We start from the raw sequence: 14,059 nt of genomic DNA on the forward strand, positions 1-14,059 counted from the left end.
CTGTAATCCCAGCACTTTGGGAGGCCGCGGCGGGTGGATCACGAGGTCAAGAGATCGAGACCATCCTGGTCAACATGGTGAAATCCCGTCTCTACTAAAAATACAAAAAATTAGCTGGGCATGGTGGCACGTGCCTGTAATCCCAGCTACTCAGGAGGCTGAGGCAGGAGAATTGCCTGAACCCAGGAGGCGGAGGTTGTGGTGAGCCGAGATCGCGTCATGGCACTCCAGCCTGGGTAACAAGAGTGAAACTCCGTCTCAAAAAAAAAAAACAAAAAACAAAAAACAAAAAAACTATGTAGGAGACACATTTATTCATCTTGTGGTTAATATGTTCATTTGTCTTACTGATAAGTTTGATGAAAACTACTTGTTAGGGTAGTTCACAGTGCCTTTTGGGCCCACAAAGGTTCTCCCAGGGGCATCCCCGACAGAGCTTTTCAGGGGTTCCAGACCTGAGGCTCAGGCTGTGGAAAAGTTCAGGTGAAAGTAGAGCTGGGAGCCTCTTGCAGGCAGTGTGGTAGGGGTGTAGGGGTGTGTGTGTGTGTGTGTGTGTGTGTGTGTGTGTGCGTGCGCGTGTTGGGAGTGTGTGTGTGTGTGTGTGTTGGGAGTGTGTGTGTGTCAGGCAGAGGTTAGAAAGCTCCCTCTACCCCCAAGGCCATGTTGGGGTAAAGTACAGTGCCTCTGGATCCAGAGAGGTTCTCCTAGAGTGGCTGAGCCATAGTTAACATCTGCCTAGAACTTCCAGGATAAAGATGCAGACCCTAGATTGTGCCTGGGTGCTGTCAGAAATAATATCTGATTCAAGGGGTATGGGTGGGTTGGGAGGTTTCCCTCACCACCAGGCTATCTAGGATCAAAATGTCTTGCCATTAAGAGTCACAATCAATGTACTCATGGGAACCTAATCCTGCTCTCAGCCTCTCTGGGGCCCAAGAACCTGGCATCTCGAGTCTGAGTTAGGAGATGAGATGCCAGTGGTTGGCTCATGGGGTAAATGAGTTTGGAGGCTCTGCCAGTCTTGAAGACTCTGTTCAGGTAAGCATAGTGGTTTCTGGGATCTAAGGATTGGTTCAGTAAGGCTTTTGACCCCAGCCAGTAGCTTGCTGGGAGGGATGTGGGTGGAATTGGCTGACAGCCGTTAGAACTTGTTCCCAGGCTTAGCTAGGCCAGGACTTCTTGACTCCAAAGTGTTCCTCCAAGAGCATCCAACCCTGACAGGTCTACCCAGTACTTTCAGGCTTGATACCCAAGGCTTGGAATGGACCAAGATACAGTAGCTGGCTCAAGAGGTACTGATGTATCTGCTAGGTACACTTAGTACTAGGTGTACTAGGAAGGTCCCCATGATCCCAGGCTCTGTTGCCCCACTGAGAACATGCCTGTATGAACAAAGACTGCTCTGAACTTTTTTGGGGCTTCTCAGCCAGGAATATAGTTATTGAAAGTGAGGGAATGAGGGCTAACAAGCAGCTGTCTTGAAGCAGATAGGAGTGTTGGGAGGCTACCCTGGCTACATACCTAATTGCTACCATCTCTAATACCTTCTGGATCCAGGACAGTTCTACCACAGTGGGCCAAAATTGAGCTAGGTTTGCCCAAGGGTTCTATGACTGACATCAAAGAGATGGAAGGGGACTGAGTGAAGGCAAAGTCAGTGCTAGGAAAAGGGTTGGCGGGGTTAACAGTCTTCATTTGGTACCATGCTGTGATGTGATGGTTGCTGATGTCTTCTGGTTTCACAGGAGGTTCCCCTAGGAGTGGCCTAGTCTTAGCCAGGACTACCGAGGGTTCCAAGGCTGATATCCAGGCTCCGAAAGTGGAGCCAGGTACAGATGGAGCTGGTAACAGACTCAAGAAGAGGCTGGCTGTCCTCTCCTATACTATGATCGTTTATTTAATATGTCAGCTTGACCTGGTTAAAGGATGCCAAGATAGTTGGTAAAAGCAGTGTATCTATATGTGTCTGTGAGGATGTTTCTGGAAGAGATTAGCATTTGAATCAGCAGACTGAGTAAAGAAGATAGCCCATACCAATGAGGGGAGGCATCATCCAAGCCATGGGGGCCCAGATAGTTGAGCTGGGAAATTCTCCTGTTCCTAGACACTCAGGTTCCTGGTTCTTGGACCTCTAGACTCAGACTGAATTTACCCCTGCCTTTCTTGGATCTCCAATTTGCAGATAGCATATTGTGGCACTTCTTGGCCTCCATAATTGTGCAGGCCAATCCCCATAAGTATCCTCTTATATATCTATATATACTATTGGTCCTGTTTCTCTGGAGAACCCTGACTAATACAAGTACCTAATTGGTTTGCTGGCTAATTCAAAATTAGCTTGATTCAGCCTGTTGTCTGAGGTGAGAAGAGACAGAAGGCTTCACCCTTCTAGCCACAGTTGCTGGTTGGTAAAGGGCCAAGAAAATCTTTGAAGCTTTGAAGTAGAGATGGCACCTTGTGTGATCTGCTTGTCAGATTTTGAAGTCCTTCAATTCCTGATCAGGAAGATGATTCCTCAAATTGCTGAATTATTGCTTTAATTTTTAAATTAATCCCTAATGTCAATTTGCTTTAATTTCTGGGAAATTAAATGCATAACAGTTTAAATTATTATTTTAATGTCTTTCTTTATAAACTTATTTTTTATTAATGACACAGTTTTTCTTCAAATTACAAGTTTCACATAAACTTACATTTTTCATATTTATAAACAATCCCCAATTTATAGATGGTCTCACTTTGAGTACTCATACAACCATTTTGCTTTTTATTTTCAATTTAATTGCATGAGATATTCAAAATTTTATTATAAAATATGGTTTGTGTTAGACAATTTTGCCCACCTATAGGCTAATGTAAGTGTTCAAAGCATGCCTAAGGTAGGTTAGGTATATTAAACATTTTTGTGACTTATGATATTTTAAATGTACAATGGCTTTATTGAGATGTAACCCCACTGTAAATCAAGGAGCACTGGTATTCTATTTTTTCACATTCACAATGGTCTTTAAAAGCATGTAATAATTATAAATAAATAAATAATATCTTTTGGGCTGAAATGAAGTTTTACTTAAAATATTATTTCATGCACTTTTCTCTTTCAAATATTCTTTCCTCTTTAGGAATAAATGTTTCCCTACATAGTGATTTCTGATCTTTTTTTTTTTTTTTTTTTGCTGATTTCATACAGTATGTAATCAGTTTTTGCTAAACTTATAAAGTGATTTGGCCAAACAGAATTAAATTAAAGAAACAGCTTTGAGAGAAGCAGTTTTGGAACTTTGGGGCATGGACCTCTGAAAATCTGCTCCTCTATTAAAGCAGCAGTAGCACTGGTGAAAACAGTCAAAATCAACTTTTTAAGGGCTCTGGAATTAACAGGAGGCAAGCAACAGTTCAAGGAACATTTATTTAGGAAACACGGGTCAACTGTGGGAAGAATGGTGAGCTTTGTGATGTTTTAATTTGCCCCCCTTAGCTCCACAACAGCCTTGACAAGAGCAGCCTCACAGCCACTGGAGGGGGCCATTCTGAAAGAACTGTTATAAGAACTGTTACTATTCAGCCTGTATGGCAGGTAATGGGAAAAGGCCCATTCACAGTTTGTCTTTCTGACATGATTCAGTACACCCACTGAAAAAATTCTCCCCACTAGGGCATTTGCCAGAAACGATCAGAAACAATTTTGTAACATCACAGCTGCCCAAGGCAATACTAATTGCAGCAAACAATAGCCCAAACACATTAAAAGGAGTGTTTGGGTAATGAGGTGTCTATAGAGGACTTTGACAAGTTGACATTTTCCTGGGGAAACTAGAAGGCAATATATATGTGCCCGTCTATGTATGCCCTGGAAAAACCTGTGAAGATCCTAATCTATCACCTCCGGTCGACCCTGAGACTCTACACAAGCATGAAGTAAAGACTAAAGCAGAACTGTAAACTGATGAAGTGTTGAAGGTGTGCTCCAACTCACATACAGAGCCCCTTGGTAAAGGGCAGAAGATATAATGGTTTAAAGCATTTAAGGAAATCTCTGACCATTAGCTGAACACTAAGCTAACTGTGAAGAGATTTCAGTGGCCACACATTTGCAATAATACATACTTTGGGGAATTAGTCCAAGAAAGTCACTAAACACACAAAAGTAACAAAAACCCTGGTGGGGTGGAGGAAAAATTCGATTTCCAGAGTCACCACATTATATTACTTAAATGTTGAGTTTTCAACAAAAAAATTACAAGACATGCAAAGAAATAAGAAACTTTCATCCATACACACAGGGGAAGAAAGCAGAAACAGAAATCACCCCTGAAAAGGCCAGATGCTGGACACAGTAGACACAGACTTTAAGTTAGCTAATATAAATATGTTCAAGAGAACTAAAGAAAACCATGTCTAAAGAATAAAAGGAAATTATGAAAATATCTTATGAAACAACACCAAAAAAAGATATGAATTATTAAGTATTTGATTTTTTAAAAATGTTGCTCTATAGACAGAGCACAGATATCTCATAGGAAGACTGGCCCAGAGTAGCAAGAAATTATTAAAAAAAAAAATAGAAATTTTGGATTTGAAAAGCACAGTAAATGAAATGAAAAACTGACTAGAGGGGCTTAAAAGATTTAAACTGGAAGTAAGACTCAGTGAATTGGAAGATTGGTCAAATGAAATTTTCCAGTCTTAGAAACAGAAGAAAAAACAAACAAAAAAACAGAGCTACTGAGCTCAAGTTTACCAACATACGTATAATAGGATTTCCAAAAGGTGAGTGAAGAAAGAGAGAGACAGACAGAGAAAGAGAGAGAGAAAAAGAGAGAGGGCAGAAACAACATTTAAAGAAATAGTGTTTGAAAACTTTTCAAATATGAGGAAACACATAATCTTTAACATCTAAGAAACCCAATAAACTTCAAGTAGAACAAATCAAGAGAATTAATGCAAGAAAATCACTAAACACACAACCAGCAACACAAATCCTGGTGGGGCAGTTAGGAATCTGATTGATGATCTCTGTAGCTGTTTATTTATTTTGTTGTTGTTCGTTTTGTCTTCTATTCTGAAGACTGGAAAATCTCAATTGAACAATCTACAAATTCACTGATTCTTACCAAGAGATAAGACATCCTTATCAAGACAGGCAAAGACAAAGTGAATGTCTTAAAAGATGCAAGAAAAGAGTCAACTCTTTACATACAGGCAGGTGATCCTTAATAAGACTACCATTTGACTTCTCACCAGAAATTATGAAAACTAGAAGGCAGTAGAATGCCATATTCAAAGTGCTGAAGGAAAAAGACTGTCAATCAAGAATTCTATATCCCATAACTGTTACTCAAAAAATGATGGAAGGAAAAAAATGAAGGAAATCAAGACATTCCCAGATAAACAGAAACTGAAAGAATTCATTGTTGGCAGAACTCTCCAACAAGAAACTGAAGAAAGTTCTTTAGGTTAAAAGAAAGAGACACTAGACAATAACTCAAATCTACATAAAAAAATAAAGATTACCAGTAAAGGTAATTACATAAGTAAATATAAAATACAGTATAATTGCATTTTATAATCCTTTCTTCTCATATCTGATATGAAAGATAATTGTACAAAGCAGTATTGAGAAAAAATGTTCATGAGCTGATAATATATAAAGGTATAATATGTATGACAACAATAGCACAAAGGAGTAAGGAGGAAACAAATTACACTGAAGCAAAGTTTTTGCATATTATTGAAATTAAGTTATTAATCTGAACCAGATTATTTTCAATTAAAATGTTAATTCCAATCCCCAGGGCAACCACTAAGAAAAAGAGTTCAAAATCCATGGTACAAGAAACAATGGAACTAAAACCACACACTAGAAAATACCTATTCAACACACAAAAAAGGCAACAATAAAGGATAACAATGAAAAGACCTAAAACATATTGAAAACAAATAGCAAAATTGTAGAAGTAAACGTGATCTTATTAAATTACATTAAACAAAAATGAATAAAGCACCACAATTAAAAGGTGAAGACTGGCAGAATGGATCAAAAATGATCCATCCAACTGTCTATAAAAGATATACTTTAGACACAAACAGGTTAAAACAAATAATGAATGGTGTGGAAGAGAGGAGAAAACGTAGATGTACGGTAACAATAAAGTACTTATTATCCTTATCTGTTATTAACCTCCTTCTTTCTATTTTTATGTCTGATTGCACTGTGGTCTGATAGACTACTGTGATTTCTGTTCTTTTGCATTTGCTGAGGAGTGATTTGTTTCCAATGATGTGGTCAATTTTAGAGTTAAGTGCAATGTGGTGCTGAGAAATATGTATATTCTGTGGATTTGGGATGGAGTGTTCTGTATATGTCTATTAGATCCGCTTGGTCCAGCTCTGCATTCAAGTCCTGGATACACTTGTTACTTTCTGTCTTGTTGATCTGTCTAATATTGACAGTGGAGTATTGAAGTCACCCACTATTATTGTGTGGGAGTCTAAATCTCATTTTAGGTCATTAATAACTTGCTTTATGTATCTGGGTGCTCCTGTGGTGGGACCGTATATATTTAGGATAGTTAGCTCTTCCTGTTGGATTGGTCCTTCTACCATTATGTAATGTCCTTCTTTGTCTCTTTTGATCTTTGTTGGTTTGAAGTCCATTTTATCAGAGACTAGGATTGCAACCCCTGTTTTATTTTGTTCTTCATTTGCTTGGTAAATCTTCTTCCATCCCTTTATTTTGAGTCTATGTTTGTCTTTGTATGCGAGATGGGTTTCTTGAATACAGCACACCAATGGGTTCTGACTTTTTATCCAGTTTGCCAGTCTGTGTCTTTTGATTGGGGCATTTAGGCCATTTACATTCAATGTTAATATTGTTATGTGTGAATTTGATCCTGCCATTTTGTTACTGGCTGGTTTTCTTTCTCATTAGTTGACTCATTTTCTTAATTGCATTTTTGGTCTTTGCCAACTGGTTTGCTTTTGCAGTGACTGGTACTTGTTCCTTTCCATGCTTAGTGTTTCTTTCTGGAGCTCTTGTAAGGCAGGTCTGGTGGTGATAAAATCTCTCAATAATTGCTTGTCCGTAAAGCATTTTATTTCTTCTTCATTTGTGAAGCTTAGTTTGGCTGGATATGAGATTCTGGTTTTAAAGTTCTTTTCTTTAAGGATGTTGAATATTGGCCCCCACTTTCTTCTGGCTTGTAGGGTTTCTGCTGAGAGATCTGCTGAGTCTGATTGGCTTCCCTCTTTGGGTGACCTGACCTTACTCTCTGGCTGCCCTTAGCATTTTTCCCTTTATTTCGACCCTGGTGAATCTGGCAATTATGTGCCCTGGGGTTGCTCTTCTTGAGGAATATCTTTGTGGATTTCTCTGTATTTCTTGAATTTGAAATTTGGACTGCCTTGTTTGGGAAGTTCTCCTGGATAATATCCTGGAGTGTGTTTTCCAGCTTGGATTCATTCTCTGTGTCATATTCAGGTACAACGATCAAGTGTAGATTAGGTTTTTTCACATAATCCCATATTTCTTGGAGGCTTTTTTCATTTCTTTTCACTCTTTTTTCTCCTGTATTGCCTTCTCTTTTTATTTCATTAAGTTGATCTTCAATCTCTGATAACCTTTCTACTGCTCAATCGATTTGGCTATTAAAACTTGTGTTTGCTTCACATAGTTCTCGTGCTGTGTTTTTCAACTCCATCAAGTCGTTTATGTTCTTCTCTAAGCTGGTTATTCTAGTTAGCATTTCGTCTAACCTTTTTTCAAGGTTTTTGGTTTATTTGCATTGAGTTAGAATGTGTTCCTTTAGCTCTGAAAAGTTTGTTATTATCCACCTTCTGAATCCTGTTTCCATCAATTATTTGCACTCCTTCTTGGTCAAGTTGTGATCCTGTGTTGTTGAGGAGTGTGATCCCTTGAAGGAGAAGAGGTGTTCTGGTCTTTGATGGTTTCACCTTTTTTGAGCTGGTTTTTTCCCATCTTTGTGGATTTACCTGGCTGTGGTGTCAGAGAGCTGCTTGATGAGGTCGTTTGTCTGCCTGTGGGGGCGCTACTGGGTTTCTAGGGACTCCTTCAGGTTACTAGGGAAGCTTCCTGTGTCTTTTTTGTTTATGCTGGGAGATTAGGCCTGCCTCTTCCGCTGACCTGTAGGCACTGCTGGGTTGTCAAGAATACTGTGTCCCTTTGCTATGTAGGCTTCCTGTGTTTTTTGTTAAAACATGTAGTCCAGTCCCACCCCTCTAGTGGTGGGTTGTGCCCTTCCTCCACTGGGCTGGATCATTCAGGGTTCATCTCAGACTGTGGCACTAGCTACGCAACCCACTAGAGTCAGAGTTCCAGCTAGGGCTGGCGATAGAACCACCAATGCCCCCACTTCTTTTTTATGTCTTTATTTTTAATAATCAAAAGTGAAAAATTAGCAATGACTTAGAGGAAACAAGTTAGTATACAGAGGTGGATTTGCAGTAGTTTGTTGCATACTACTAGTCTTGCTGGTCAGCTAATTTTAAAAGCCCTACAATATCAAACATAAATCTGCTTCTGTCATTTTAAGAATTTATTCTCCTCCACTGCTTAGAGCAACTACAGTCCATCTTTGATGTTGGGCGTATTTTTTTTAAAGTACTGCTTATATACAGAAGGGTCCTGAGCCAACACATATAACTTAATTTATATAACGAACAGGAATGTTTTGATGAGTTTTCAAATTAAAAACAGTAAACTTTAAAGATGCATAATGGCAAACCTGTTTCCAAGGAATTCTTCATTGCAAAACATACAAATGCCATGAAAATTGGTATCATTTCGTTCTTGCTGCTGTTGTTCCAGAATTTCTTTCTGGAAAGTAGAAACAGATTTATGGTATTATATTAATGCACAGTTGGCTAATAAAAAATGTCTAAGTCTGGATGGGAAGAAACTAGGCTGGAAGCATAAAGGGAGTATATAAAAGTTGCCAACATTTCAAATTTCTCTATTACTGTTTTTTCATTAAACTCCAAGTCTGTATCACAAAATGCTTACAGAACACTCTGCTTGAACAGCTACGTGGAAAATAAAGTCAACAAGATCTTACCATCCTTTGCTACCCTGTCTTTTCCAGTGTCCTCCCATCCTTACCCTCTTCCAAAAGCAAAACTGTGGTTAGATCTTTGATTTGCTCCTCTTCCTAATTCTCAGTTTAATTTGTAAACAAATTCTGATCAACTTTTCACTTGATTCACTTGATTTTTCGATACAACTTTTCTCCACCATTCCCAAGGTCACCCTTCAGTTTTTATTCAGTCATTGTGGGTTACTATAAATAAAGTCTCCTAAGGGGTCTCCCTGATTTCAATCACTTTTCCATCTAGAATTTTTCTTAATACTTTCATGCATAATTAATTTGTTGCACCTCAACTCAAATAATTTAAAAAATGCTCTAGTAATATCCTGCTACAATCAAGGTGGTTCCATGTGTCATTTTTCCTGAGGTCGTTTTATTTCCTTTTGCTTTTTCACTTTTACAAATCTTATCTGTTCATCAAGATTCTACTTGATTCCTGCTTCTACCATGCAACCATTTCTGACCACAGTACAGCAGTTAAGAGCTTAGGCTCTGAAACATGGAGCAAATCTGGATTTGAAATATGGCTGTCACATATAATTGATATTTAATGTCTTTAATCCTCAGTTTTCTCATTTTCTTTTTTATTATATATTAAGTTATGGGATACATTTGCAGAATGTGCAGGTTTGTTACACAGGTATACATGTGAGATGGTGGTTTGCTGCACCCATCAACCCATCATCTACATTAGGTATTTCTCCTAATGCTATCCCTCCCCTAGCCCCCCAATCCCCGACAGGCTCCAGTGTGTGATGTTCCCCTCCCTGTGTCCATCTGTTCTCATTGTTCAACTTCCACTTATGAGTGAGAAAATGCAGTGTTTGGTTTTCCATTCCTGTGTTAGTTTGCTCAGAATGATGGTTTCCAGCCTCATCTGTGTCCCTACAAAGGACATAAACTCATCTTTTTTATGGCTGCATAGTATTCCATGGTGTATATGTGCCACATTTTCTTTATCCAGTCTATCATAGATGGGCATTTGGGTTGGTTCCAATTCTCTGCTATGGTGAGCAATGCTGCAATAGATATTCATGTGCATGTGTCTTTGCAGTAGAATTATTTATAAGCCTTTGGGTATATACCCAGTAATGGGACTGCTGGGTCAAATGGTATTTCTGGTTCTAGATCCTTGAGGAATCACCACACTGTCTTCCAAATGGTTGAACTAATTCACACTCCCACTAACAGTGTAAAAGCATAAAAACCCTAGAAGAAAACCTAGGCAATACCACTCAGAACATAGGCATGGTGAAAGACTTCATGACTAAAACAATAAAACAATGTTAAAAAAAGCCAAAATTGACAAATGGGATTTAATTAAACTAAAGAGCTTCTGCATAGCACAAGAAACTATCATCAGAGTGAACAGGCAACCTACAGAATGGGAGAAAATTTTCACAATCTATCCATCTGACAAAGGGCTAATATCCAGAATCTACATAGAACTTAAACAAATTTACAAGAAAAAAAACAACCCCATCAAAATGTGGGCAAATGATATGAACAGACACTTCTCAAAAGATGACGTTTACACAGCCAAGAAACATAAGAAAAAAAAAAACCCAACAAAAAGTGGGTGAAAGATATAAACACACTTCTCAAAAGAAGACAATTTTTCCAGTGTCTCCCTATTAATATGTTCTATTTCTACTAACTACATTTAACCTCTCTGCTCTAGAAAGATTTTCTTTCTGACCAATATTGTATAGAACTGGCTTTTTATAACATGCAGCTGAAGGGGATCTCCTGAAACTATCTACTGACTCCCTATAGGAGATGTTAGGAGATATATTTAAAGCTACATAGCTACTTGGTATGAAATTTGGTGCTATTTTCATGATACCACATTTACTTTTTTCTCAGAAGGTACCCACTGCAGCATATGCAGATACAGAGCTTAGAACAATGACTTTCCCATTTAGTGAACAAACAACTTCAGAATCCAGGGGACAGCGACCTGGAGGGGTAGGGGAGCATTCAAATCTTTATTACAAAATACCCACACAGAAGTCTCATAGAAATGAGTTGAATATAAATGAGCTGCTCCGCATTTGGGGCTGAAGACACACTGAAATACAGCCATTTTAGCCCCAAATGCGGAGCAGCTCATTTATATTGAACCAAAATATATGCAAATATAATTATTCCTCTTTCCAGCTTAATTGGAAAAAGAGGAATTCTAGATAAGTAGATTTTCTAGATCACAGAAATTTTAGTTTGATATTTGAAGGGTTAAGTTTCGTATAAGATGGTTTCTAAGACAATTCTTATGTTTTTCTGCATTCCAAATTCAAGACATAATTTAACCTGTTGTATATGATACAGGGTCTTTGCTGTGAACAATTACTACCAGACCCAACTGTAATACAAATGTATTTTATTTTAAGGATCACTTCGTAAATGACTCCAAACTGTTGTGCTCTTTTGGTTTAATTTTATTCTCTCTCTTCTATGGCCATGTATGTTTAACTCCCTTTATTCACTGAAGCTTTTCATCCCTATTTGTGGGTCTACTTCTACACCCAACAACTGGTTTCCCCATCTACACCTTTTTTCCATTTGCTATCCTCTGTTTAGATCTTCTGTTCTTTCTTTTAACCTGGAACAAAATTATAGGGACTTAGGGACTCCCAAAACTCAGCTAAGGAGAAACAGATCATCGAATTCTAAGAATAAAATTAACTCATGTATGTTTGGTACCTAAGAAAAAGTAGCTCCTAGTATCTTCCTTGATGAGTTGCAGGGGGATTATTTTTATCTGGTAAGGTTTATCTCTTATTACTGGGTTCTCTGCAATTTGGATCTACTGAGCTTACCAGATACTAGATAGATGGATTTATAGGAAAGACTTTCCCTGTACATATATTTTAAAAGTATGTTTATCTGATGCATTCTCAGAGGAATGGAAGACAAAATCTGACTGTAAATGGACCTGTAAAAAATTAATCTGCAAATATGTAATGACATTATCTGGAAATAAAACTAAAACTGGTAATCAATAAAATCTTAAGTAACACCTTAATGGCTCCTTGTTTTCTACTGAATATAATCCACAGTATGTAGCATGGCATTCACAATGCTCTGTACCTGATTCCAACCTAGGTTTTTTTGTTTTTTCTTTAGAGACAGGGTCTCATTCTGTCACCCAGGCTGGTGTGCAGTGGCATGATCCATGGCTCACTGCAGTCTCAATTTCCTGGCCTTAAGCGATCCTCCCACCTCAGTGTCCTGAGTAGCTAGACTACAGGCACACATCACTATGCCTGGTTAATTTTCTGTATTTTGTTTTGTAGATACAGGGTGGGTTTCTCTATGTTGTCCAGGCTGGCCTCAAACACCTGGGCACAAGCAATCCTCCTGCCTCAGCCTCCCAAAATGTTGGGCTTTATAGGTGTGAGCCTCTGCGCCTGGCCTCTAACCTAGATTTTTAAAAGTCTTCTCTCACATTTCTTCCCCATATAACCTTACATTATAGGGTGAAGCAAGAACTCATGCTGTAATTTACCTGTGTTATTATTCTCAATAGCAGTTCTCAACTACCTACTATGATTTCTGGTGCCACTCAGTGGCCTGGAGTAATCGTTCCCTCTTTTGCCCATCTTTGCCTATTAGAGGGTCAGTTCAAATGCTGTATCTCTGTGGTGAGTGGAAAGAACAATGGCCTGACACTTAGGAGTTCTATATTCCTGTCTGGTTTTTGTGATGAAGTAGTTCTTAGTGTGGCCTTGGGCATGCCACTTCCCAGAACTCAGTTTCTGGTGATCTCCAAATTGCTTGTGAAATATTCTACAAATCATTAAAGTGACTTTCCCAGACTGCTTTTGTATTAGAAGTGATACTTCCTTTTTTTAATCACAGTTTTATAGCATTCAGTTGGCATCTACAAAGCTTGGTCTTCAGGAAAACTGCGTCCCAACCATCTCGACTCACAGAAAATGAGCTCCTCTATGCCATATGTACACACTTTCTTATAGTAGATTCTCATTAAATACATGATGACTAAATTTATACCACAGGTGCAACAACATAAACACAAAAATCTATGTGCTCTACTGAAAATCAAAATGGCTTTCGCAAAGGAAAGGGGTTTATAACACCCTTGATTATCCTTTACTAAATAATAAGTTGGCACTTATTATTTAGTTTACATTTCATTTATAAAGTAAAATGAGTTTCCCACAGAACAGTAAGTTGATAATTTGTTTAAACAAAGAGAATGGTCTACTGAATAAGTAAACTATTCTAAGAAATTTATTATGATGATTTTTTAAAATCCTGAAGTTTTTTTTTTTTTTTTAAACTTACAATGGACAATTTTTATAAAATATATACAGAGATATACAGAGCATTTTACTTGGTATACGAGTAGAGCTTTGGGGATAGGTTTTTACTTTTAAAAACTCATTTTCACTTTTAATACTATAAACACAGCCTGGGCAACACAGGAATACCCCATCTTTACTAAAAATAAAACAATTGGCCAGGCATGGTGGTGCATGCCTGTAGTCTGGGTATCCAGGAGGTTGAGGTGGGATGATTACTTGAGCCCAGAAGCCTGAAGCTGCAGTGAGCTGTGATCATACCACTGCACTCTATCTAGCCTGAGCAAGACAGCGAGACCCTATCTGAAGAAAGAAATTAAAAACCTATGTTTTAAGAGCACAAATACAATATATTACTAAGGTGACTTTTTGAGCAAAATAGAAGATCCAAGTCATGATAAAGAAATGAACTAGAGTGATAATTATAAAGCCCAACAGCTAAGGAAAATGAAGTATATTGGTATAGAACACAACTACTCTTGTTTTATTTCTTAAAATATATTAAGAATTGAAATAGTGATATCAAGGTTTCCCTCCTTTCCACTTTAATGAAGTTTAGTCTACGAAGTGCTTTTGCCTTATAAATTTCTTAAAATAACACCAAAGATATCATATATACTTCTGACCATT

The 14,059-nt window shown here is 38.0% G+C and overlaps 1 protein-coding gene across 3 annotated transcripts in view; it reads right to left on the minus strand.

The window, feature by feature from the left end:
- The window catches only part of ZNF277 (zinc finger protein 277), a 138,227-nt gene that overhangs the window by 17,588 nt on the left and 106,580 nt on the right, over window positions 1-14,059 (minus strand). For all 3 annotated transcript variants that reach the window (XM_003921079.3, XM_074379207.1, XM_074379208.1), the window contains exon 5: window positions 8,745-8,836. In XM_003921079.3, coding sequence (XP_003921128.1) covers window positions 8,745-8,836 — 92 coding nt within the window. The remainder of the gene's footprint in view (window positions 1-8,744; window positions 8,837-14,059) is intronic.

The sequence above is a fragment of the Saimiri boliviensis genome, chromosome 10 (genome assembly GCF_048565385.1).
Source record: "Saimiri boliviensis isolate mSaiBol1 chromosome 10, mSaiBol1.pri, whole genome shotgun sequence".
NCBI lineage: Eukaryota > Metazoa > Chordata > Mammalia > Primates > Cebidae > Saimiri > Saimiri boliviensis.